This window comes from Colletes gigas, unplaced genomic scaffold, assembly GCF_013123115.1.
Source record: "Colletes gigas isolate AHSC1104 unplaced genomic scaffold, ASM1312311v1 Colletes_gigas_Sc00012, whole genome shotgun sequence".
Taxonomy (NCBI): domain Eukaryota; kingdom Metazoa; phylum Arthropoda; class Insecta; order Hymenoptera; family Colletidae; genus Colletes; species Colletes gigas.
This window is the reverse complement of record NW_025106641.1, coordinates 4,140,323-4,163,735: the sequence shown is the minus strand read 5'-3', so window position 1 is coordinate 4,163,735 and position 23,413 is coordinate 4,140,323. Positions and strand designations below refer to the sequence as shown.

Genomic DNA, 23,413 nt, shown 5'->3' with positions numbered 1-23,413 from the left:
TCGAACGATAATTTAATTCAGACAAATCTGTAGACAAACTTACAAATAAATAGAAAGTTATTGCGAGTAAGTTTCATTCAAATAATTATTTATATATTAATGATACATACAACAGAAATAATAATAATACAGGAGACACAGTGATAATAGTAGTAGTAGTAGTAGCAGTAGTAGAGTAGTAGTAGTAGTAGTAGTAGAGTAGTAGTAGTAGTAGTAATAGTAGTAGTGGTAGTACTGATGTTGATAAGAATAATAATTTATTCGAATAACGTCCAACTCTGTAGAAAGAGTGAAATTACAATATGTACGTTAGAAACGTGGTATTTAAGCATTTTTACATGTGCATTAAGAATACGAAAAATGACAGTCTCTGCGGAAAAGCCAAGGGTGCCAAATCTTGGCACATAAATTCTATGCATTATAAATACAAGTATTGCAATGATTAACGTATAATTTTTAATAGAGAATAGAAAATAAAAGCTAATATTTAATTAGTTTGAATAAATAGTTGTCAAAGTATCAATTACTTGTTAAATATAAACAAGAATAACGTACACCAGCGTGTAGGATTGACTTATCTATGGAAATTAATGATTCAATGCCTAGAAAAACGACATTAGTACTAATATTTTTTTTCCATAGAAGTGTGTATGGTCGTTTTATGAAATTTGTGTATTTGTTTTCTGTACGAATATTCACATACACGCGCAACCGACAAGTACGCCCACACACATACACATACACGCGCGCAGACACACGCACACAAGTTCTGATATTTTGACGGTGTTTTAAATCGCTTCAAGTTTTAGCAATACGTTGCGAATACAAAATTTGTATCGGAAATCGAGTAATGTTCTTTTCTTACGACACTCCTTGTAACCATCGCAAAAAATGGTCGATTTCAATTAATTCAAAACTGAGTTTAAGCGATAGTGGATTTACAAGTATAGATATTTTTGGCGATTTAACGCGTCGACTGCCAGACCAATCATCAGTCAAATTCGTTAGGAAGCCAAAATTATATTTTTTCGACACGTGAAAACTACATAATCTAAAAATTTGTCGTAATACTTATCTGCATAGCCTCGTCGATATTCGTGAGTCCTATTCAGATTTATTTTCTTGTCACCCGTACATGGCAGTCAATGTGTTAAAGAAACTAGATTTACAATTAAAATTGCAAAATTTTATAAAACGTATTAATTCAAACTATGGCTTTGCATTCCGAAATTATAAAAAAAAAAAAAAATTAGTTGACAATCCACTATGTTTACAGTTCTTTTTAAATACATTTAAACATGCATCTAAAAAGCAATACTGTAATGGAACTTTGATTAAATATTGAAAGTCCATAAATTGTAAACCAATGAATTTCAATATATTTAATAAATTTTGTAGATATAGTAAGAACAACAGTAGTCGATCTCCAAGTAAATGAATTTAAATACTTAATAATTGAAGAAAATAATGAACCAAAAATTATATGATCAATGGATCTTCCATAGAGACAATTGGGTTCCCTGACAAGATAAAGGGTGTTGTTTATATAAATAATAAATGATACTCTTATAAGTTAATCGATCAATCAATCAACCAATCAAGCAAGCAACCAATCGACCAATCAACCAATCGACCAATTAATGAATTAATTACGTATTTACACAGAATACAAGATACATCGCATCATCGAGGAGGAGACTAGCTGTCTCGAAGCTCACTCACCGCTCATCGAGCACGACGATCGCCTGAACTACGAAATTGAAGGGAATTGAACAGACACCTAACTGACTCGTGATCAACTCCACAAGATTTTCCTAAAACAAACGAGTCGCAACCTTTTAATACCTGATTCGTTTTAATTTTCATTCGGTACAAATTTGAATAAGAAAAACAAAAACATAGATTCATCTAACATATAATAAAAACATATGAGCATTTATCAAAGCGCAGTAAATCCCTCATATGTAAGTTATTTTTAGTTTTTTTCTTACTCAAATATGCATATATAAAAATGTTTCTTCCAATTAAGTTTAAAATAAAAACGTAATAATAGTAAAAGCAATACGAACACAGCTTTGCTCCTTACTGTATTTATCATGCTCTGTAAGTATTAAAGTATTCGAATTTTAAATTACTTACGCGGGTTTAGAGGCCTTCGCAGAAGAGCTCTCAGAAGTTTTCTTCTTGCTGTTTCTGCATTTTCTGACGTAAGCTTCTATCAAATGGGCGATTTTTTTTGGATTGATCTCTCCCGTTTTATTGTGACATATCTAACAACACGATAAAATTGATGTATTAATCTTTAATTTCCAATACATATTAATAATTTCACGTAACATTGATCACATACCTTGGGTACTGCTTTTCGCATAATATCCTTGTACTCCTCTTTTGTAACATGTTTTTTCGTATAGTGTGGTTTCAGTACTAATTTCACTTCTTCTACCACTCGCTCTTGACGATTCAATTTCTTTAGGAACTATGTAACAATAAAACGTAATATTAATAAAGTATATGTGTACAGTAATTTTACGCAAAGCGATATTTTAACGTTTAAATCTTAGACACGCGAACAAAAATTGTATCGATAAGTTTAAAATTTTCCACGTTCGAGGCTAATGTAGTAATACTTTTACAGAAAGAAAAAACCAAACCTTATCCTTGACTTGCATTTCGACGGCAGAACTTGGAAGATCGTCCAATATTTGAAGCTGGTTCTCGTCCATCCTTACGCCAACTTTTGGATTTGTCGGCTTCTTCTTTTTATCTTTGTCTGATTTCTTGTTCCTAGTTGATTTATTGGCAGTCTTTGTACTGGGTATAGTACTGAAAAGAGCATCGAAGGGGTCCTTTTTCTCTGTACTCTTTGCCGTTTTCGAACCGCTGGTTTTCGTGGGTTGCGATCCAACGGTTCCCCCGGCGCCTCCTCCACCTCCTCCACCTGTTCCGGTACCAGGCGAACCGTTGAAGTTCGGAGGACTCGGCGGATCAAAGATTCCATCGCTGAGCGTCGATCCCGGCGAATACGGCGAGGACATATCAACATTGTCCACCGTTTCCGCGCCAGGATCGTTACCGTTTTGCCCGTTGCTTTTCGTTTGTCCAGACTTGTTGCTCCTCGACGGTTTCCCCGAATTAACGAACGTCGCCGGCGCCTGGGAACGATCGCCGGAACGTTGCTTCTGTTGATTGCTCGGCGAGATACGATTCGACTGCAACAAGGTCCGCTGACCGCTGTTGGAATTCGAGGCATTGAAAACTCCGCTTCTTTGCACCGCCGCGGCCACAGTCGCCAGCACGGGATTTATTACACCGAATGGATTGTTCTGATTCTGTACATTTTGTTGATTCTGTTGCGCCTCCAAGTTACCGGTCGAGGCCGCGGTGTCCTTGTTGTTCTCGTTTTCGCTCGCATCGTCCCTCTGCGGGGACGCCGCCCTCTTGATCGTCACCATAGAAATAATCTTCGGCTTCTCCAGTTGTTTCTCCTGACTCTGCCTCTCCTGTTTCTGTACACTTTCTTCCTCGAGTATGTTCCCGTCCACGGAGTCGTGTTTCCGCGGCGATCTCCGTCTCTCGTCGCCGGAGTTCGCCTCTTGGCTAGCGTCCGGCGTCGGCGATCTAGATTTCGTCGGATCGAACGGATCGTACGCGTCCGGGCTGGTGGGCGGCGAGGTCGGCGGTTCCGGCGGCGTGTTAGGTCCGATTTTCAATCTGAGCTCCAACTCCTCCTGCGCCCTCATCTCCAATTCCTCCTCGACTCTTTCGTCCATCTCTTCCTCCTCCTCCTCGTCCAACAGCGGATTCAACATCGACGGTCTCAGATTGCTGGTCTGTTTGTTTATCGAGAATTTGATTTGCGGTTCCGGTGGCGTTTTCGGACCTTGAGAAATAAACTGCTCCCTCTGCGGTGTGTTCTGCGAGGGTTGACACTGGTCCAGGGTGATCTGTTGCACCTGTTTGTCATCGTCGTCGCTGAGAACTATAACGTCCCTCGGGGACGGTGTCTGTTCCCTGAACGGAGATTGATCCAAATCGATCACGGCCACTGGTTTCTTCGTGGCCGCTATCTCAGCTGCTTTCGACTTCTTCTTCTTATCCTTTTTGGGCTTCGGTGACTTGGAACGTTTGTCTTTCGATTTCTCCTTCTTGGAACGTTTCGGTGGCTCGGCCTGAAGGGGCTCTCTACGGCGACGTTTCAATGGAGGAATCAAGGGAATCGTTTCCGGAAGTTCCGGTACACCTGTCTGTATGTTTTCGTTATCCTTGTTGAAACACACACTGACCAAAATGTTGTCACCGCTGGCGAAAACTTCTTTCGACGGTGGCGGGGTCCTGTTCCGTTTCCCTTTCCTCTTTTTCTCGTCTTTCGTTTTTTTACCCTCTTTTCTGCGCTCCTTCTTCTTCTTCTTGATGGCTTCCTTGTTCGTTAGGATTACTGTGAGATTTTTTGGTGGCACGGCAACGTTGTCCAGCACCGGGGACCATTCTCTGGATGGAATTGGTTCCTGTTGCACGTGCTGAGGCGTTTTCGATCTAGATCTCGACCAAGATGGCGTCCATTGAGCGCTCCACGAGTCTCGTTCCTCCCTTTGTCGCGAGAAATCTTGTTCCACGATCTTATCGACTTGTTCCCAGTTTCTGGAACACGATCTTACCCTCGATCTCGACCTGCTTTGCGCTTTCCTTTTCGACACTTTCCGTTCTCTGGACTTTGATGATTTTCTGGGCGATTTCGACCGCGATTTCTTTCGATTTCTCGATCGACTGCGAGATTTATACTTCTTCTTATCTTTGCGTCTGTCGCGCGACCTGGACAAAGATCTTCTGGATCTCGAGAGCGATCTTCTCTGTCTGGATCTCGAGAGCGATCTTTTCGACCTCGATACGGACCTCCTGGATCTTTTCCTCGACAAAGATCGTCGTTTCCGCGAAACGGATCTCGATCGTCTTCTGGACGTCGATCTTCTCTTCGGCGATTTGCGTCTGCCTCGAGAAAGCGATCTTCTTCTAGAGAGCGATTTCGAATAGGATCTACGATCTCTGGACCAAGATCTTTGGACCCTGATTCTGGATCTGCTTCTGGATCGAAGTTTCGAATAGGATCTGGAACGTTTTGTACTGCAACTCCTGGATCTGCTCCTCTGTCTTGACTTTTCCCTGATATCCCTTCCGTATTCGTCCTTCCTGGGTCTCGACGGTCGCTCTGCAACTATTTTTCTAACGTCGTATCTAGGCAACTCCTTCCGTTTCTCTTTCTTCTTGACTACTTCCTTTTTTTTCTTTGGTTTGTCCTTCTCCTTCGACTTGGATCTCTTCTCTTTGTCCCTGTACGATCTTTCCTTGGTGCTTTTCGACAGTTTCTTCCATGCTACTTGATTCTCCGAGGCAATGTTCTCCTTGTTCTTCTCGGTGTCTTTACCCCTATCTTTTTTATCCTTCTTCTTACGTTTCTTGTCCTCCTCCTTTTCTTTCTCAATTTTATCACTCTCCTTCGCAGTCTTCTCTTCTACGATTTCTCCATCTTCCATTTCCTTTTCCTTACGCAACGTCAACAAAGTTAATTCGTCCTCGAAGTTCATTGCTTCGTCCGTCTCCGAAATAGCTTCCGTACCCAAAACGTTATAGTCTACCGGAGTTCTGCAACTGTCGAAATCGTCCAGTTTGTCTTTCGTTGGTGTGATCGGCTCTAAACCACTTTCGAGAGGCGGCAATTGTTCGGACGAGGATTTGGATTCTTTCAGAGGAAGTTCGTCTTTACACGGCGTATACGCTCCATCGGATTCCCAATTGTTTTGATCAGCAATTTCTTCTTCGACTACATTTTCCTTGACCAACGTTTCCTTCTCGATAGGAAATTTCTCCTTTTCCTTTTCATTTTCCTCATCTTCCTCCTCTTCTTCATCCTCCTCGTCTTCCTCATCCTCGTCCTCGTCTTCTTCGTCCTCATCTTCGTCTTCCTCGCCGATTCGACGCTGTTCCTTCTCGTCTTTTTTACTCTCTGTGTCGTCAGAACTTTTAACATTCGCTTCGCTACGATCCTCCTCGATTTTTGTGGCCTCCGACGGGCATTCTTCGTTGATCTTAATCGTTGAGATTTTCGGAAGCGAAGCAAACGTTTCGCTGTCTTCCTCGGACGTTGGCACAGAGAGGCATTCGTTACTCAACTCATTTTCCAATTTAGCGGGCGACAATTGAATCACTTCCGTAGGAACTTCTATTTCCGAGATTTTTTCCGTCACGTTGATACCAGAAACCTCTGCCGGTTCTTCCTCCTTCTGTTCGTTCACATCTTTCTCTTTGACGTCCGGAGGATTCACCGACATCAACAATTCTTTCGACGCTTCCTCTTTATTTTCTTCCAATTGCATATCATCTTCAAATTTGCTCTTGGTAATTTTCTTCCGCTCTTCCTCGCGATCGATGGAGGTTTCTTCCTCCTTCACTTGCTGTGAAAATAATTTTTATACAAATTATTAAATAACAGATGGCATCGAAAGTGTTAATAAAATAGCATGGCTACCCACCTCAGGTTCCTTCTTCCTCTCCTGCACGTCCTCCTTTTCCTCCTCGTGTAATTCCAACAATCTGTTGTTAATTTTCAATTTACTACCGATTTTGAAAGTAATCTTTCCCCTGCTGTCGTGGGAAATTTTCTTTGGCGGGATTTTGCTCAAGGTCTGTCTCTCTTTCCGCAACGATTCGACGTATGGATCCGATGGTTCCGGAATATCGGCTAGATCGCAAGCTTGGACATCGCCGACGATCACGTCATCATCGTCTGGAATCGAGGGTGGAAGAGGCGGTGGCTCGAGGGGTCCTATTTGTTGCGACAATTGTTGCTCGGTGTGCCGTGCCACGTCCATTGTTTGGGAAGAATAGACAGAGAAATTTGGACAGTCCGCTTGGGAGTCCTCGTCATCGTCGTCGTCGTAAACCGATAAACGAACCAACGTGTCCGGAACTTCGGGTTGCGCGACACTTTCCACAGCCTTCTCTTCTTTCGTCTCTTCCGCGACCTCTTCGTTCTTTTTTACTTCACTATCACTGTCACTATCCACGGAAAAAGGATCGTACTTATCGTTCTTTGGAGTGTCTTCCTTTTGACTGTCGTCGATAACTAATTCCTGGTCGCTGTCTTTGTCGCTTCTGGAATTTTCTTCAAAATCTAAGAGACCCGATGGCGGTTCCGGCGGAGGCAACAACGCCACCGAGCCATTTTGCTGATCCTGAAGCTCCCCGTCGGATTTCGTCTCGATATCACAATAGATATCACAATCCTCTTCTTGCCTGACGGAAGCGTTTTCCGTGTCTTGCGGTTGCTGTTCCGTGGACTGATTTCCCGACGTATCTTCCGGCAAGTTTGCCGGCATGTTACTTTGAGGTCGTTCGACAGAAGCTTGCGGGGATCTGGGCCGATTGAACCTTTCGGGAAAGGAATGATGCTCGAAACCTTCGGTGAAATTGAACGGAGGTCTTCCCGGTGGCATGAAGCGGAATCTGCGAATGTAATCAGATAAAATTAAACCAATTTTTTGTTTTATTTATCCATGGTTAATCCGGTTAACGTGGGTAACAATTTTATACAAGATAAAAGTACCTTTCGTTTCTAAAGTGTTGTGGATTTCGATTTCTAAACGGAGGATTGCCTCCGAACATCGGCGGCCCACAGTGTTCGAAATTCGGATTGTAAAATGCAGGCGGTCCAAAATCTCTACCAAAATTACTTCCGCTTCCGCCGTAACTGTGTCTACCGTTTCCAGGTAAAGAATCCCTTCCGTAATTCTGACCTCCGTGGCTGTGCCTTGTATTGTCTCTGTAACCGCCTCTGAAGTTGCCTCTGTTCCCGCCTCCGCAAGGATTGTTGTACATCGGGGCCTGCGTGATCAGTTCCGAATCGATCCCGGATATTTCCAACGGTGTGTCGGTTCTAGAAACTCTATCTTCCACCGTGGAAGCCGTTTCTATCACATCGGACGATTTCTCCTTTTCTGCGTTTTTCTTCTTTAAATTGTCAGAGTCTTCTTGCTTCTCAGCCATGAGAAGACCGTTACTTTTTAAACTTATTTTATTATTCTTTGAATGCCAGAATTCTTGATTGCTCATTATGCTGCTTAAAAGATCGGCTTGAGGTGGTTGAGGATTGACAATGTTTTTTATACGATGGTGCCTCCGAGAAGAGATTACCGAGCGCCTATGAATGGTTATGGTGGATCCAACGGTTCCATGGTAATCCTCTATATCAGATCTGAAAGACAGAATATGTCTACTTGAATAATAGTAATGAAATTTGGATAGCAAGAGCCGTTTCACACGGCAATGCTTGTATGCGATATCGTGTTCTTAACTACTTAATAAAAATGAAATACATTTACCCTGGTGGACTATAACTCAAGTCTAGACCATCTCCGAGAATACTGAGCCTCGATATTCCAGCGTTGTATCGGGCAACGTTCAACGCGGATCTATCCGTCAGAACTGAACGATTTTTAACATTAGGTATTAAAACTGGAGCACCTTTTACTGGCTTGCAAATACCCAAGGATACTGCAAGTCTCTGTTTGCTGCTGGTTAAAACACTGGATACGGTCCTAGCTTTACGTGCGAATTTTCTCTATAAAACAAACCATGTAATTCCATTTAACGCGAAATATTTCCTTTAAAGTCTCATTACTTTCGACAATGAAAAGAAAGTAAGAAAAAAGAATTAAAGTACCTTTTTTCTTGCTTTTCTTCGCCTAACTGGAGCCACCTTTACATATGTTACAATTTCTTCCCGTTCTCCGTCTTCGTTAAATTCCGTAACTCTAACTTCTCTCAATAACGTGTCCCTATTAGAAACCTTTTTATATTTTTTAGGCTTCTTCGACTTCTTCTTCAATTTAGTTTTAGATTTCCTACTAATATTTTTTCTCAAAGCGCTTCCGCCTTTCCTAGAACTTCTCTTGGATTTACTGTTGTCAGAACTTATGAAATTATTCGAATTGTCGGTTCGTCCTCTAGATTCTGTTAAAATACTTTCGTCGCTAGAATCGCTCCAACTAGTTCTAGATCTTTGAGACTTTCTAGAATCTCTAGAATTTCCATTAAAATAGTTTCGATCCCCAGCACCTAAAGAATTAGAAGCATTGTTTGGGGAAAGACTTCGGCTGTTGTCTCCGAACGATTCCAAACCAGAAGAGGTAGAAGGTTGGCTTGGATCAAATGTTAATTGATGGGTTGGTTGTTGGCTGTCATAAACTCTATTTCTTCTGTTAACACAATTACATTAAATGATTTCGTACTATTTATTAAAAATATACAAAAAATGAAATAGCATTATAAACAGTTTAATGAAACTCATATTCTTGGTTTAATTCTTCTTAGTACCTGCGAATAGTAGCTCTAACACGTTCTGTATGCCTAGTACGAGGTACAATTCTTGGTTGAGAATCTTGAGCGGTACCAGTACGCGTTCTTCCATACGAAACACCAAGTCTGCGAGCCTCCTCCATTAAATCAGGGATTTCGTCCAAGTCAATCTCCACCTAGAAATGATAAATGTTAAAATAAAAATACAGACGGAATGATTTTAGATTTTATTTAATTCAAATAATACGATGTGTGTTGTAGAAATAATCTTACAGCTTCTGCGTCGTTTTGACTGTTTTGTGAACACTCTGGACAATACCACTCTCCTATTGGTACTTCGTTCATCGGCGGAGTCAAGCATTCTAAATGATAACCACAATCGCAATCATCGCAAAGCAGCATGCGATCTTCTCTATCGCTCTGATGACATATTTCGCAAAATGTGGGGTCTTCCAGAGGTTCATCCTCCACGCGAGGAGCCACCTCCACCGGGACATGTCTCGTAACCTGTGACAAAAACGAAATTAATTTCTGTTTTACTAACGGAATTTTTGCTAATAACGTAATACTAATGTTAAAGTACATACCTGCCCACCAAGTTTATCTCTAACATGGATTACTGTGAATGTTTGGCGATCTACCGGACAAGTATTTATATTTTTACTCCATTCAATTAAACATTCTAAGCAAAAACAATGCTCGCAAGTCGAAGGAGTGCCTAACTGTTGCCTTCTAAACGGAAGTAAGCATATAGGACACTTTTCTACTTGATTATCGCTAGTGTCCGTATCTGTGTCGGATACAATTATTTGCAGCTTTTTAGATCTTGATTTGTCAAGCAGCTTTCGCTTGACAGGAAGTTTTTCTCCTGATCCCGACGAATTGCTCCAGTCTGTCTGCCATTCCGAAGTCTCGCTCGAACTACTGTCTTCGTAACTTCTTTCGTCCTCGGTATCGAATTGCTGATATACAAAATAAATACATTTCTTAAGATACATTACTTAGATGTTCGAAGGTGTTCGAAGCGAGTTAAAATATTTCTAATATGGCTTACGTAGTTCTGTCTTCGAACAATTGGTCTCTGAACATCACTGTCTTCGTCACTTGTTTCATCTTCGCTAACAACTCTCTGTAAATATAGAATTAAAATTTAGATATATTAACTATGGCTAATATAATATCTTTATACGTACAAAAGTCTTTTTTCTCCTAGAAGACTGGACGATAGATTCATCGCTGTCTTCGCTATCAGGTATGATAAATTTCTTTCGCTTGCCCGATTTGGGAATCTGATCGTTGTCACTGGACATTTTAATGTCTCTGTAAAATCATACCCGCCTAGTCACATGTCCTATAAGTGATTACAAAGAGAGGCAATTGTTAATAAACAATATTAAATTGTACTTTCATTAATATTTAACCATGGCATCAAAATTCATTACAAATAAGTCATGAAACTTGAAATTCATATAATTTTGAATAGGTTGTATTATAAAAATGATGACCTTGAATTTTAAAATTGCAACATAAAGCAAAATTCAAATGTATCATGAACATTAAGAAATTGAAACTATAGATTTATATTATGGTTCAGTGAATTACTAGTTGCATTCATCTAAATTATTGAAATATTATATATTGTATTAAAATAATGTTTAACTGTATATTATAACTAAACTTACTATTATAAAATTTATTATCAAAAATTAAATTTAATGACGAAATTGTATATAAATAGCATTATACAAGAATTATGAAGTAAAATTAAAATTAAATCTGACATTACAATTTAGTCACATTCACATTAATTACGATAATTTGAAAAAAAAAGGATTCGACGTTGTAATTACATCATAGTTTGTTAAAACAAAACATAATGAGAATTAAAATTGATACAGCGATAAGATCTGGATAAACCGAGGCAAAACAAAAGTCTGCTTAATGTCACAACAGTTTTGAGTAAACTGAAAGTCAATATGCAATTAAGTTTAATTAAAATCAGAAAACCATGTATCAACAGAGTCTGATCAAACTCATTCTACACTCAAATTAATTGTAAATCTCTAGCTTAATTCGCGATTCGGCTGGTATAGACGCTGAAAACTTTTAATAACTCAATGTAATTATATACTGAAAATTCATTGAAATACTTTGTGAGTCACTGTATATAACCACATTAATACACTGCTAATATCGTTTCTTTAAAAAAATATCTTAGAATCGAGTATATTACGCTCCATTACGAACGGTTGATGTTTTTCTTTGAATTATCGTTCTTTCGGGATAGTTTGGAAAACTCCTACAACAAGTTTTCAATATTTCCGATGAAATTGCACAGAGAGTAAAGAACAAGGATCGAGCAGTATCGAGGGTGAACCTAGAAAACGTCAATTTACCTTCTCAATTCCGAGGATTCCGATTTATCACTGTATCAAGGGAATCCAATATCGATCATGCATCATCAACGATTCAATTATTGACTGATTCGATGTTGACTTCGATGGAGATTCACAAATGTTGACAGAGGGTACGCTTAGAGTTAAGAAACTGCCGACATTTTGGCTGCCGACGCCGTTCACGACGTTGCGCTATTTTCTCACTGCTTGACCGATTCTCCGCAAATGTGTCAATTCCGTCCTCACTTGCGTAAAAAAAATAATAATTCGGTCTAGGAAATATTTTTACGCCAGCGACAGAATATTAGAAAATTCGTCGAGTTTACAAGGTGAAAGCCTGATGGACGGATGCTTGAATCCGGTGATAATCATCCGCCGGAAGTTTCGAAGAAGCAGTGTGTTTGACTTTAAGTTTTACGAATTTGTTAGTTATTTACGATATTCTTTCGCGATGTTTTTAATAATTGTTGCTGGAACTCGTAATCAATAAATAATATCATTAAATCTGTTATTCCTCATATTACTTATGTTATTATATTATCGTTTGTAATTCTATAATACGATATTACGTATAACACGAGGAACCAACGAATTATATTGATTTATTTTAAATTTATTATCAGCTAATTAAAATTACTGAACTTTGCATTTAGTTTTTAGGTTTTAATATATTTTTTGTTTATAACGATGAATAATTTCCTTATTGTGAAGTTTCCCGCCAACGTTTTAAATTAATACGCTATTCTACTACTTGATGAGTGAACAAAAATAGCGCTGCTGTCTCTTATAGAAGAAAAGCAGACAAAGATGGGTCGTATGCACGCACCAGGGTAACGCAAATTAAATTTTAATATAATTTACCCTTACAAACCCTTTCGAATGTTTTTTCATTGCATAATTTTTTAACTTCTTCTACTATTACAATATAAATGTATAAATTCTTTGTATGAGTATCTGTTAAAGTGAAATTTCTGTAGCCGCCATGTGTTTCTTATTCAAATTGATAATTAATGAATTTTGTACGTTAATTGGAGCGTGTTTCGTGGTGTTTCTGTACTTTCAAGTTTAAAATGAAATACATTTGTCTGTTCCGAAAACTTCGTACAATTATTCGTTTTTAGTATACATAACCTCAATGTTTTGACTGCTATATTTTTTACACAGTTACTCTCACCCGTAGTTTTACACTAGTTGATTAAATAGTTTGTATGGTGAATACATTACGTATAAAAAAATTAGGATTTATCGTAATAAAAATTTGTATTGTTGTAGAAAGGGTATATCCCAGTCAGCATTACCATACAGACGCAGTGTTCCAACATGGTTGAAGTTGACACCAGAAGATTGTAAAGAATTGATTTATAAACTAGCAAAGAAGGGACACACACCATCTCAAATTGGTAAATTTATGTCTTTTTTTTCCCAATCTTTTGTACTTTGTTATATTATGTGCCACAACTTGATTCAAGCTTTGTTTGTGGTAACAAAATTAGCTCAGTATTTAAAGGTTCAAACATTTGAAACACTCAACATTGAAGAGTATCATTATAAAATAATAATCTGTAGTTTTGGTAGTATTTTATTTATGCAAACTGAGAAAGATTCAATATTTCATTGTTGTCTCTTTACACAAAAGTTTGCAATATTAAAAAGTACATGATGATTTTTGAGATGATTATGATCTTTTGTCTCTTCATTATAAGTATCATCAACATTTTTAAATCGTCTGTATGTATTTGATAGTTATTAAAACATGTTCATATATCTATAAAATTCTCTGTGAGCTTGTGCATATATATTAAAGAAGTAAAATCTAAAAATCAAATTTTATAATAATAATTTAATTTTAATTAACCAAAATTCTTAGGTGTGATTTTACGAGATTCTCATGGAGTGGCTCAAGTACGTTTCCGCACTGGAAATAAGATTTTGAGGATTGTCAAGAGTATGGGACTCGCTCCAGATTTACCAGAAGACCTTTACTATTTGATAAAAAAGGCTGTGGCCATTAGGAAGCACTTGGAGAGAAATCGCAAGGACAAAGACAGCAAATTCAGATTGATTCTTGTAGAATCCAGAATCCACAGACTTGCCCGGTATTACAAATCAAAGGGAACCCTTCCAGCAAATTGGAAATATGAAAGCTCCACTGCTAGTGCACTTGTTGCTTAATTATTTTCTTGCATTTCTTAATAAAATAAAAACTTAACAGTTATTTATGTTTTATTGAGCATACCTCTTCCAGTCCTTAAGTATTTCTTTCTCCCTATTTTTAAACATTGCTTTTCACGTTTCCGAGGAAATTGATTCAGAAATCTGTGGGGAATCTCTTAATACTTCCAAAAGATTTTCGAGAGTATGTATGTGTGAATTTATATCCACCACTTCCAACTGTCCCAATTCTGACGTCAGATTCATACAAACCAGAGATGCCAGACGGAACCCCGAGTGCACCGGGGACACCTCATTCCACTTACTCACACTATGCCAGATCACGCATACGTGAGCTCGTAGAGTTTCGGAGAATCGACAAAGGCGAACTGACATATGCCCTCTTTTTCGATTCCCCGAAGCTGCCCGAAGTAATTTCGTACCATCTCGTGGGCTCCATTTTAAATCCATTTTAGACTTCGTTATCGGGAGGACATGATATGGGAAAAGGTGGCACGAATCTTATAACTAAGGGAATGATTTGGAGCAGAAAAGAAAGGTAAAAATATCAGATCAATCATACCAGAAGTTGGTAACAAAGGTCAGCAGTGGTCAGTAGGGGCCAGCGGTAATCATTATAGTCTGTCAGAAGTATCAGGAGTGGTCAGCAGTGGTTAACAGAGGTCAGCGTTCAAGAGCGAGAAGGCAAATGTGAGCCTTCCTCACTCGATTCCCACGAGAAGGTCCGAAATTTCTTCGGGCAGCTTCGGAGAAACGAAAAAGAGGTCGCGTGTCAGTTTGCCTTTGTCAACTCTCCGAAACACTACGAGCTCACGTATGCGTAATCTGGCATAGTGTGAGAAAGTGGAATGAGGTGTCCCCGGTGCATCCGGGGCTCCGTCTGGCATCGACTCGACAGTCTCGAGTGGGGCCCACGACTGGCCCACTGTCACGCATGCGCGGCCTTCGTCCTCGACTTCTTTCGAGGACGGCGCATGCGTTCACCAAGATGGCGGCCAGGTTCTCACTCTCCAGTGGGCAAGGTTCTTCCAAAGCTGCGCCATATTAAAAAAAACTCTGAAATATTTTATCGGTTTTTCGGTTGGTTCGAAGATTTTAATTTGCATCGAGTAATTGTTCGTTCTTGCTCATTCGTTCTATTAATGTGAAGTTTATGGACAGTACACGTGAATTCGACGGTTTCAGGAAGTGAATTATGGGTAACGGAGAAGACGCGAGTGCCTTTGACGTTTGCGAACCATATTGAAAGGCATTTGGAGAAGTTTCGTTGTCAAAGAGAGGTATGCTGATTAACAAAATGAAAAGATACATTTTTCTAAAACTTTAAGTGAAATATTTAACACTAATAGTTTGTACTTGAATATCAAGAACCGTCGTTGTCCGCTATCGTCTTTAGTGATTTGAATGCGTGATCACACAAATGCTATCTCGTTTTTCCGTAATCAACTATAAAAATTAAGATTCCGAACGAAATCTTTCGTTTCATCGTGTTCGACGATGATCGAACGTTAATTAGAATTGCTCGAAAACTACAACGATCAGAATATAAAAAACGTTTAGAGATTTTAAAACGATTGAAATGTGTATGCAATTGTATAACATATGGTATTGGACGGTTGACATATGCGGATGTCTTCAACGTTCCAAAGATATTTTTTCGTAGAAAAGTCTTTCTTTTGCTATTTCACGAAGACGAGAGAGAATGATCACAGGTTGGCATAAATTCATTATGTAATTCGTAAAAGCCGAACGTTTCTTCCGATGTTGCACTGACACTTTAAGAATTCGTAAATGTCAAACATGCTTATGGAAATAGTAAAGGGAAAGAGAAAAAGAAAATGTCTCGATGGTTCGTCGTGTTCCAACAGAGAATAATATTTCAACGGTGTACATTTAAAAATATCCTTTGCTCGGTGGTTTTAGATTATTCGGCCATTAATGAAAGTGAAAGTGCGATGGTATCGCAGATATATATATTTTCATACTAATAATAATAATAGAACTGATAACAGTGGCAGCAGCGGTTAAATAATTTTTATAATAATTTGAACTTATAAAACGGGTTACATACATTAATACTACAATAGATTTTTTTAAATATTGTTTATAAATATTGTTTCTCTTGCTGTAGTACAGTTACTATTTCATATTGTTATTTGAGAATTGCTTAAAATTTGCTCGATTTTAACCAGTGGAAGATATGTCCCTAAACTTTACTTCAACTTTAGTCTAATGCAATGTTGATGTATGCATGTGGTACACATACGTGTGCCATATATATTTACGTCGACTTGGGTCAACTATTTTGGAACCAATTATAGTGAACGTTGGATATATGATCGAGATGATCTACATCATAAATGCTCGGTGTTCATCCCCACCATTGAGGGTGGATTCCCCTTGTGAAGTTCGACAGTCGATCCCTCCTTTTCTACGTTCGACTGTCGACTCGAGTTGTTTTTATAATAAGTATCGATCATCAACCCCATAAATGCCTGGATTGGGTTCCCAATTTTCGGTCATATATCCAACTTTTCCATAACTGAATACTCGTCTCAAGTTACTCGAAATTACTCGAAGCTTTTACCAAGTACTCAAAATATTCGAGCACCTCGCGTGAACGCGTGTTCGACCCGCGGATACGTGTACGAATTTAAAGGGACGAACATTCGTATTCGATTCACGCACGGCATACAGCACGGGAATTCGTTCCTTTAAACAGCTTGGAAAACACTGGTCGATACATTCGAAATCTTCAAAATCTCACGCGTATAAGAACCATCTTTTCCTATTACAGCTTTCTTCTTTTCCCTCCGTGCTTTTTCCACTTCCGTGCCAATCATTTACCATCCCCTTCCCTTTCCAGCAACTTGACTCTCCTTTTCATCTCTCCATCCATCCGGTTCACTCTTCGGAGTATCATTCCCTTTATTACATTTCCTGTAACATAAATTTTAAACTAATAATTTAAAGCGGGCGAGAAAATAAGATCGCAAACAAGATACTACTATCTACATTTTAATTCCAAACCGGACAAGCAAGTGTCCGGTGACTTACGAACGACTTTTTCGGCCAACTGTATGCACGAACACGGGGTCACGCGCGTTCGAAGTGGATCGTTTAGTTTCGAGTAATTTTGATTCGCCTGTAAGCGATGTTACGATTATAATTCGCCATTTGTACAAGCGGTGTGTGTCTCGTCTTTGGAGAAACATTCGCGGGAGGGGGAAAGACGTACCGCGAGAGTGACTCGGTTTAAAAAAAAAAATTTTCTAAACGTATTGCAGCTGGTGAAGGGGGCAGTTGGTACGGCTCTGCCGGCACTCAGCCTTCGCATTCTTCGGAGAGAAGTGAAAGCCAAGAGTTTCAGGGAAATTCTAGGCGGAATCGAATCCCTTTTTCCATCGTGCTCGCCTTAGACACGCTCGATAATTTTCTTCGAGAGCCCTGTCTAGTTTAGACACTTTTTAATCTGAATTTTTGTTCCTCCGTACTTCCATGCCCTTCTTCGGGAGACAAAATCCAAATAAACCCAACCCATCGAGGAAGTCGGAAAACGTGGTCGCCGGCCGGCAACTTAATTTTAGAACGCGAACACAACGCGAGAAGAAACTAACAAACAACACATGTAGCTAAACATTACGTTAAACTTGGAATGATTCCTGAAGAAGGCCATCGACTGAAATCGCGTTCAATTTTGCCAGTAGGGAATTTTTACGTTCTCGAACGAATCGATTGAATATTTGGAAGGGGGCCCAATGTAACGGTTCAAAAAGATCGATCTTCTGCATAAATCAGAAGTACATATGTATGAATGCTCGAAGAATACGTAACGAAAATTACATCGAAATTAGGGTCACGATGACGATGTTATAGCCCGTTTAGTGAGATCCGTTAGACTTCGACGGTAGGTGTAACTGTGCACCAATTTCAGCACCAACCTGCTTTTTCGAAACACACGCCCCTTGAAAAATACATAAGAAACTGAATGTTTCAGTTATTTCATTGATCGAATGTTATAAACGTTGAGCGTTCGAGTGCTCAAGCGCACGTACATGGTCAATGGCGCCACATTTTGTTGCAGAAATGTTGCGCGGTGAAAGTATCGGCAGTTTGTGTTTACCATTAATGTGGAATTAATACTCGATAGTCTCCAGTTACGCAACGACAGTAACTTTCGATCGAAAATACATAAAACTGTGTCCGCTATCTCGTCGATTCACCGATTACTGTCGTAGAATCGTTAAGATATGCGAATTAGTTGTTTGAACGCGTCGTGCTTTTAAGAGGATTACCAAGGACGTTTGTTTCGGTTCAGATCGAGCGTCTTCCGGTGAGAAAATGGTATCGAGGCGGAAGATTCTGTCTCGATCGAGGGACAACCTCGTCGAATCACAGTACGAGGATCAAGACGAGGAGGACGTGTGGTACAATCTCGATAAACTCCATAAGGTAAGTAATTTCACGTGATACTAGACGACGCCATTTTTAAATTTGAGTACACATTGTTATTTCCCGTAAATTTTGAGCCAGTGAGTGATCGTAATGATACTACTTTTCTCGCAGGATCACATTCAAGAAGTATTGGACAAATGGAATCAGATAGACGACGAAATTTGGGCAAAGGTGATCGTTTTCGAAAGGAATCGGAGGGTGGCGAAAGCATACGCCAGAGCACCGGTTCTCACGATTAACGGTTCCAACGATGGATTCGACGGTTTCAGGTAAAACGAACGAAATGATTGTGGGCAAGCCGTGGCGAGTAGAGAAATTGTATTACAAGATTGTCGTTTACGAAATGTAGGATAGGATTGTGCGGTTTCGAGAATCCGATGAGGGACGTGACGACGGAGGAGGCGAAGAAGCACATAAACCAAGGTGTAAAAATCAAGATGGACGAGCAGGGGAATATATTAATAAAAAGGCTGTGTAAAAATAACGTTTACATAAAGCCGACGAGTCGGGAAGACAACGCAATTGGAGCAGAAATCGCGCTGAATTCTCAAGGAGCGTTAGAACACGAGAAGCCAGGGAAAGTGAGCATACATTGGGGCCTTACTCTGCTTCTGCGCGCGCGTTATCGTTCATTCCATGTTCATTTGTTGCCCTATGATTCTCAGGTGTTCGACATGAACAAATTTCAAACGAACCTTTCCCGAGAAACTCGAAGAGCCTACCCCGACAGAAGAAGACTGGAAATGCAATGTTTGAGCGCTATAGTTTTCGTCAGAACCGAGGCGGATCTACTTCAGTGTCCCGTTTGGGTTCTCATTGTAAATGTCGTTGGTCTAGACATGTTAAAGTCCAAGTTACCACCAGGTATAGCAGACTACTTAAGCATTGAGTCAACGCTTGAATTTAGAAGGATAAAATTATTCATGTTTCGAACGAACGCGTTAGTTTTAGCGCTACAAAGGCCGGTGGATATTAAGAATCGACCTAGGATACCGATCCCCGACGAAGATCCTTACAGCGTGGCAGGAGTTTCGTCCTCCATCGGAGTATCCGAGGCGTTCCACCAAGATCGAGAAACTCGGGAACAGATCTACGCTCAATCGACGAGCTGTAGACAAAGAAGAGCCGAGAGACCGCCAAAACTACCGCCGAGGGAGAATCTCTACGGCCACGATATACCTAAGGTATTTATTTTATTTTATTTAACGTTGAATCAATTTTCGTTTGATAGAACAACATATCGATTCTGTAATTCCAGCCCGATTATGACGACATAGAAGACGACTATGCCAGGAAACCGGTCATAATCAACGAGGAGAAGAGAAGGAACGACGACAAGAAGAAATACGGTAAGTACGTGAACATATCCTACACTTCTCCATCATGTTCCATCCCGAACGTTCCGATTTCCGACGGTCAAAATAATTTAAATTCATTTATTGTAAACGATCGAGTTCGTTGTGTTGTTCAGTGTATGTTGCAATGAACGAAGAAGAGAAAAGAAGAAGCGACGAGAGAAAGAAATACGGTAAATATGTACATGTATCCTTCATTCTTCCATCACGTTCCATCCCGAATTTTCCTCTTTCCGAGGGTTAAAGTTCATTGTATAGATCGATGTATCAGTATAGTAATTATAATGTTTCTTTCATAGACGATCCGTATTATTGCGGATTACGGGCCCGTGTTCCAAACTTCGTGAAGATGGCGAAAAACAGTAAAGTCTCGTCGAGAGGTTATATAAAACCGCCCCAAGCACCTACATACGTTGCTACAGGTTACGCTAGCAGCCAATCGTCTCAAATTTACGGCCATTTACCAGGGAATCGACCGCCGATTATGTATCATGCGAGAAGCTTCGAAAGCGGACTTGGTACTACCACTTACTATCGCTAAAGTTGAAATAAGACCAAGACTTGATCATTAATTAACGGCTAATAGATTTAAACGTTCGAACGATGCCAATGTTACTATATGAACTTGTTATTGTTTGCCTAACGGCAGTAATAGGTGACAATGCAATTCTTATTTTATTGGTTACAGACTCGGATGGTAGAAACGAGTCGCCGTATAATCATATATACGGAAGGTTTCCGATACCGACTAGAGGTGTACTTCCTCCTGCGCCTAGGGCAATGTACATCGGAGAGTGGGATTAAAAATAAAAAAGAGTTAACCAGATGGAAGTTAGCGTATAAATCGAACGAACAATAAAAGGTTCGAGAAACGAAATAAAAGGGGCCGCATCGTACGGTGTAGCACCGTTTGATGATCAATATAACAAAAGATAACAAGATATAATGGAATTTAAAGAGGAACAACAGAAGGCAATCGCGTCGTAAGAACCGGAGGATGTTCTGTCTTAGGATCAAAAGCGAAATGCAACGAAGACTATGCGTAAGAAGGTAATAATTAAGAAGCAGAAAGAACTAAAGCAGGAGAGCAGAAGAAATAGAAAAAAGGGAGAACTAATCTTCCGTTTGTACCTATAAACTGTATATTGTTAATGTACTACATAAAATACTCAAATTTTTATTGCAATAAAATTGTAGAACAACGTTTAATTCTTATCTGTGTACCTTGGACGATGCATTAATGTGACTTGTTCCTAGACTTCTCTTTGATCTCTTCGCGTATCACCCTCGCCAGCACCGAGATCGCCTAGAAATCAAAAGGATTTTTTTATTATCATAGGATTTGAACTTAGTCTTGTTTTAGAGCATTTTAAAGACTTGAAATGGACGAAAGACCTTCTCTATTTCCTCGGAAGTCGAATAGCTGTAGCTGATTCGAAGGTGTTGCTCGGGTTTCGTAGGGTTCAAGACGAACGCGTGACCGGGAAGAATAAAAATGCCCTTAGAAACGCATTTCTTCACCGCGATCTCCATCACGTCTTCCAAATCAATCACCCTCATCCAAATGAACATTCCACCGTGCGGAACGTTCCATTCCACCAATCCTACAAGATAAAAAATAATTACAGAGCAACGAGATAAATTAAAACGTTGTGTTTTTATTACTCTCTAACGTTTAGAAGGAAATAGAACGATTAGGAACAGACGGATAGCGTTTGTGCAAAGTACCTGTAAGATGCTTTTGGATCGAGGCCAACGCAATGTCACGTCTTTCACGATAAAACCTTTGAATATCGCCGAAGTGTTGCTGCAACTTTTGCGTATCCCACATGTCCAAGAATTTGTACACCAGCATCTGCGAACAACGAACGAAACGATCGTAAAATATAGTCTCGAACAAGGACGATGGAGCGTTGAATTGAAACGAAACAAAAACTAAAAAATCGTTGAGCTACCTGCGACAAAGACGACGGATGTATACACGTCGTCTCGTTGTGCATGACCAATTTTTTAATAAATTCCTCGTGGGCTGTGACGACACCAATACGGAGCCCGGCGCTAAGAATTTTACTGAAAGAATCCAGACGTATCACGCGTCCATCGGTGTCGTATTCGAGAAACGTTTTCGACCTTTCGTCGAGGAAATTAATGAAATAATAAGGATCGTCCTCGACGATCAAGAAATCGTAGATCTGGGCCAACTCGTAGATCCTTTTCTTTCTTGATTCCGGCAAAACCGTCCCCGTTGGATTGGCTCCTATCGGGTTCACGTAGAGGACCTGCGAAATTTCGAAAACCGAAGAAAAAAAGAAACAATCGATAAAACTGATTATAATTATCAGTCGTCCATACGTGTTTACAAATCTCTTGATTCACCTTTGGCATTGATTCTTTATTCCGCAATCTCTCTTCGAGAACTTTCGTTATCTCCTCCGGGATTATTCCGTTCTGATCCTGCGGGATTCCGATCAATTTCGACGTTATCGGTCCAAGCTAGAAAAAACGAAGGAACGATGTTATCGTAAAGTTCACAAAGATAGCAAATTCGATTATGTAGAGTGATTAAATAATTTATTTTACCACACTGAGTGTGCCATTGTAAACGGGTTCTTGAATCATTATAGGATCTCCGGGTTCCACGACCATATCGAAAACCATGCTACACCCATCCGACGATCCTGACGTTACAATTACGTCCCATTTCGTATATTTCGGCTCGTACCAGTACTTTTGGTGTTCCCTTATCTTCTTCAGTAACGGTTTATACCTTAATTGAAAAGTTCCACTTGGAGATTCTTCTGCATTTCTAATAAATAAATTATCGCATCGAACAATTACAAATTACCCTTGAGAAGAACCATACTGAAGCGAGCAAGACAACTCATCTCCCACTAATTTGACTTTTTCGCCGTTTTTGTACGTCACAGAGATCTCTTCGAAGGGAAACGTGGTAATGTTTGGCATTCCATTCGCGAGATTGATCGAGTTAGGTCTCTCCAAGAAATCGTTTGCTATATTCGATGATAAATTACGATAGATTAATATTTAAAATATTTTTAAACGTCGAAATCCAAAGTCGACGACAATCACTAACAAGAATTATAAGCAATTCTTACTCGTTTTGCGAAGCATGCTAGTTTTTCGTCTGCCGGACACTTCCGTGATGAATCTTGCACAATCCATTATTGATTCTTCAATCGTTTCGACCGGTCTCGATCTTTAATTTTTAATCAAGTTCTACGTTTCCAAGGTGTATAATCACCTTTGACTCTCCCCTTATAATATTCTAGAAATTGATATAGGAATTGAATCTATTTAAGAACGCGTTAAAGTAACATCGATTGTAATTGCACGTCTCCTCCCGACAACAGTTTTCGAAACACTGATTCCCGTTCCAATAGCTCAAATAAACACGAGCGTGTCATCAAAATATCGAGTTGCCAGAGATAACTTATCATCGAATAGTAGTACAAAATTTGCGTTATCATCGCGCATTATTTGTTTCGAAACAAATTCAGTTTGCAGGGAAAGCTTCGCGACAGGAAGGCGTCATGAAAGAAAATGATAGTAGGAAACGGTGAAAGATTTATTGTTCGTACATCAGGAAAGATTTCTTTAAAACAATACGAAAGAGTAATGGAGCTTCTTTCCACAATAATGACCATCGTCGATAAGCATAATCAC

General features: G+C 39.6%; 4 protein-coding genes across 5 annotated transcripts; 2 read left to right on the top strand and 2 right to left on the bottom strand.

The window, feature by feature from the left end:
- Positions 1–1,513: 1,513 nt before the first annotated feature.
- Positions 1,514–11,938, bottom strand: LOC122398667. Its single transcript, XM_043398751.1, has 14 exons — positions 11,748–11,938; positions 10,545–10,702; positions 10,406–10,480; positions 9,939–10,313; positions 9,625–9,858; positions 9,370–9,527; positions 8,717–9,251; positions 8,376–8,614; positions 7,601–8,248; positions 6,528–7,500; positions 2,655–6,449; positions 2,351–2,479; positions 2,140–2,270; positions 1,514–1,814 (listed from the first exon to the last, which is right to left on the bottom strand). The coding sequence occupies exons 2-14, from the start codon at positions 10,659–10,661 to the stop codon at positions 1,796–1,798; spliced, it is 7,428 nt and encodes a 2,475-aa protein (XP_043254686.1). The 5' UTR covers positions 10,662–10,702; positions 11,748–11,938; the 3' UTR covers positions 1,514–1,795.
- Positions 11,939–12,467: 529 nt separating this feature from the next.
- LOC122399247 (40S ribosomal protein S13) lies at positions 12,468–13,962 on the top strand. Its single transcript, XM_043399795.1, has 3 exons — positions 12,468–12,577; positions 13,020–13,147; positions 13,615–13,962. Exons 1-3 carry the CDS (start codon positions 12,555–12,557, stop codon positions 13,917–13,919), a joined length of 456 nt encoding a protein of 151 aa, XP_043255730.1. The 5' UTR covers positions 12,468–12,554; the 3' UTR covers positions 13,920–13,962.
- Positions 13,963–14,941: 979 nt separating this feature from the next.
- On the top strand, positions 14,942–20,923 carry LOC122398671. Of its 2 annotated transcripts, none has more exons than XM_043398755.1 (10): positions 14,942–15,034; positions 15,105–15,199; positions 18,238–18,371; positions 18,486–18,643; positions 18,724–18,955; positions 19,040–19,238; positions 19,320–19,558; positions 19,633–19,723; positions 20,029–20,247; positions 20,418–20,923. In XM_043398755.1, the coding sequence occupies exons 3-10, from the start codon at positions 18,261–18,263 to the stop codon at positions 20,531–20,533; spliced, it is 1,365 nt and encodes a 454-aa protein (XP_043254690.1). In that variant the 5' UTR covers positions 14,942–15,034; positions 15,105–15,199; positions 18,238–18,260; the 3' UTR covers positions 20,534–20,923. The 2 variants fall into 2 exon arrangements, with proteins under 2 accessions (XP_043254690.1, XP_043254691.1); XM_043398756.1 differs by having other exon boundaries at positions 15,010–15,028.
- On the bottom strand, positions 16,845–22,970 carry LOC122398672 (kynurenine/alpha-aminoadipate aminotransferase, mitochondrial-like). The gene is made up of 9 exons (XM_043398757.1): positions 22,846–22,970; positions 22,575–22,740; positions 22,310–22,496; positions 22,106–22,222; positions 21,685–22,008; positions 21,458–21,584; positions 21,125–21,333; positions 20,954–21,035; positions 16,845–16,859 (listed from the first exon to the last, which is right to left on the bottom strand). Exons 1-8 carry the CDS (start codon positions 22,910–22,912, stop codon positions 20,967–20,969), a joined length of 1,266 nt encoding a protein of 421 aa, XP_043254692.1. The 5' UTR covers positions 22,913–22,970; the 3' UTR covers positions 16,845–16,859; positions 20,954–20,966.
- Between the last annotated feature and the right edge of the window lie 443 nt (positions 22,971–23,413).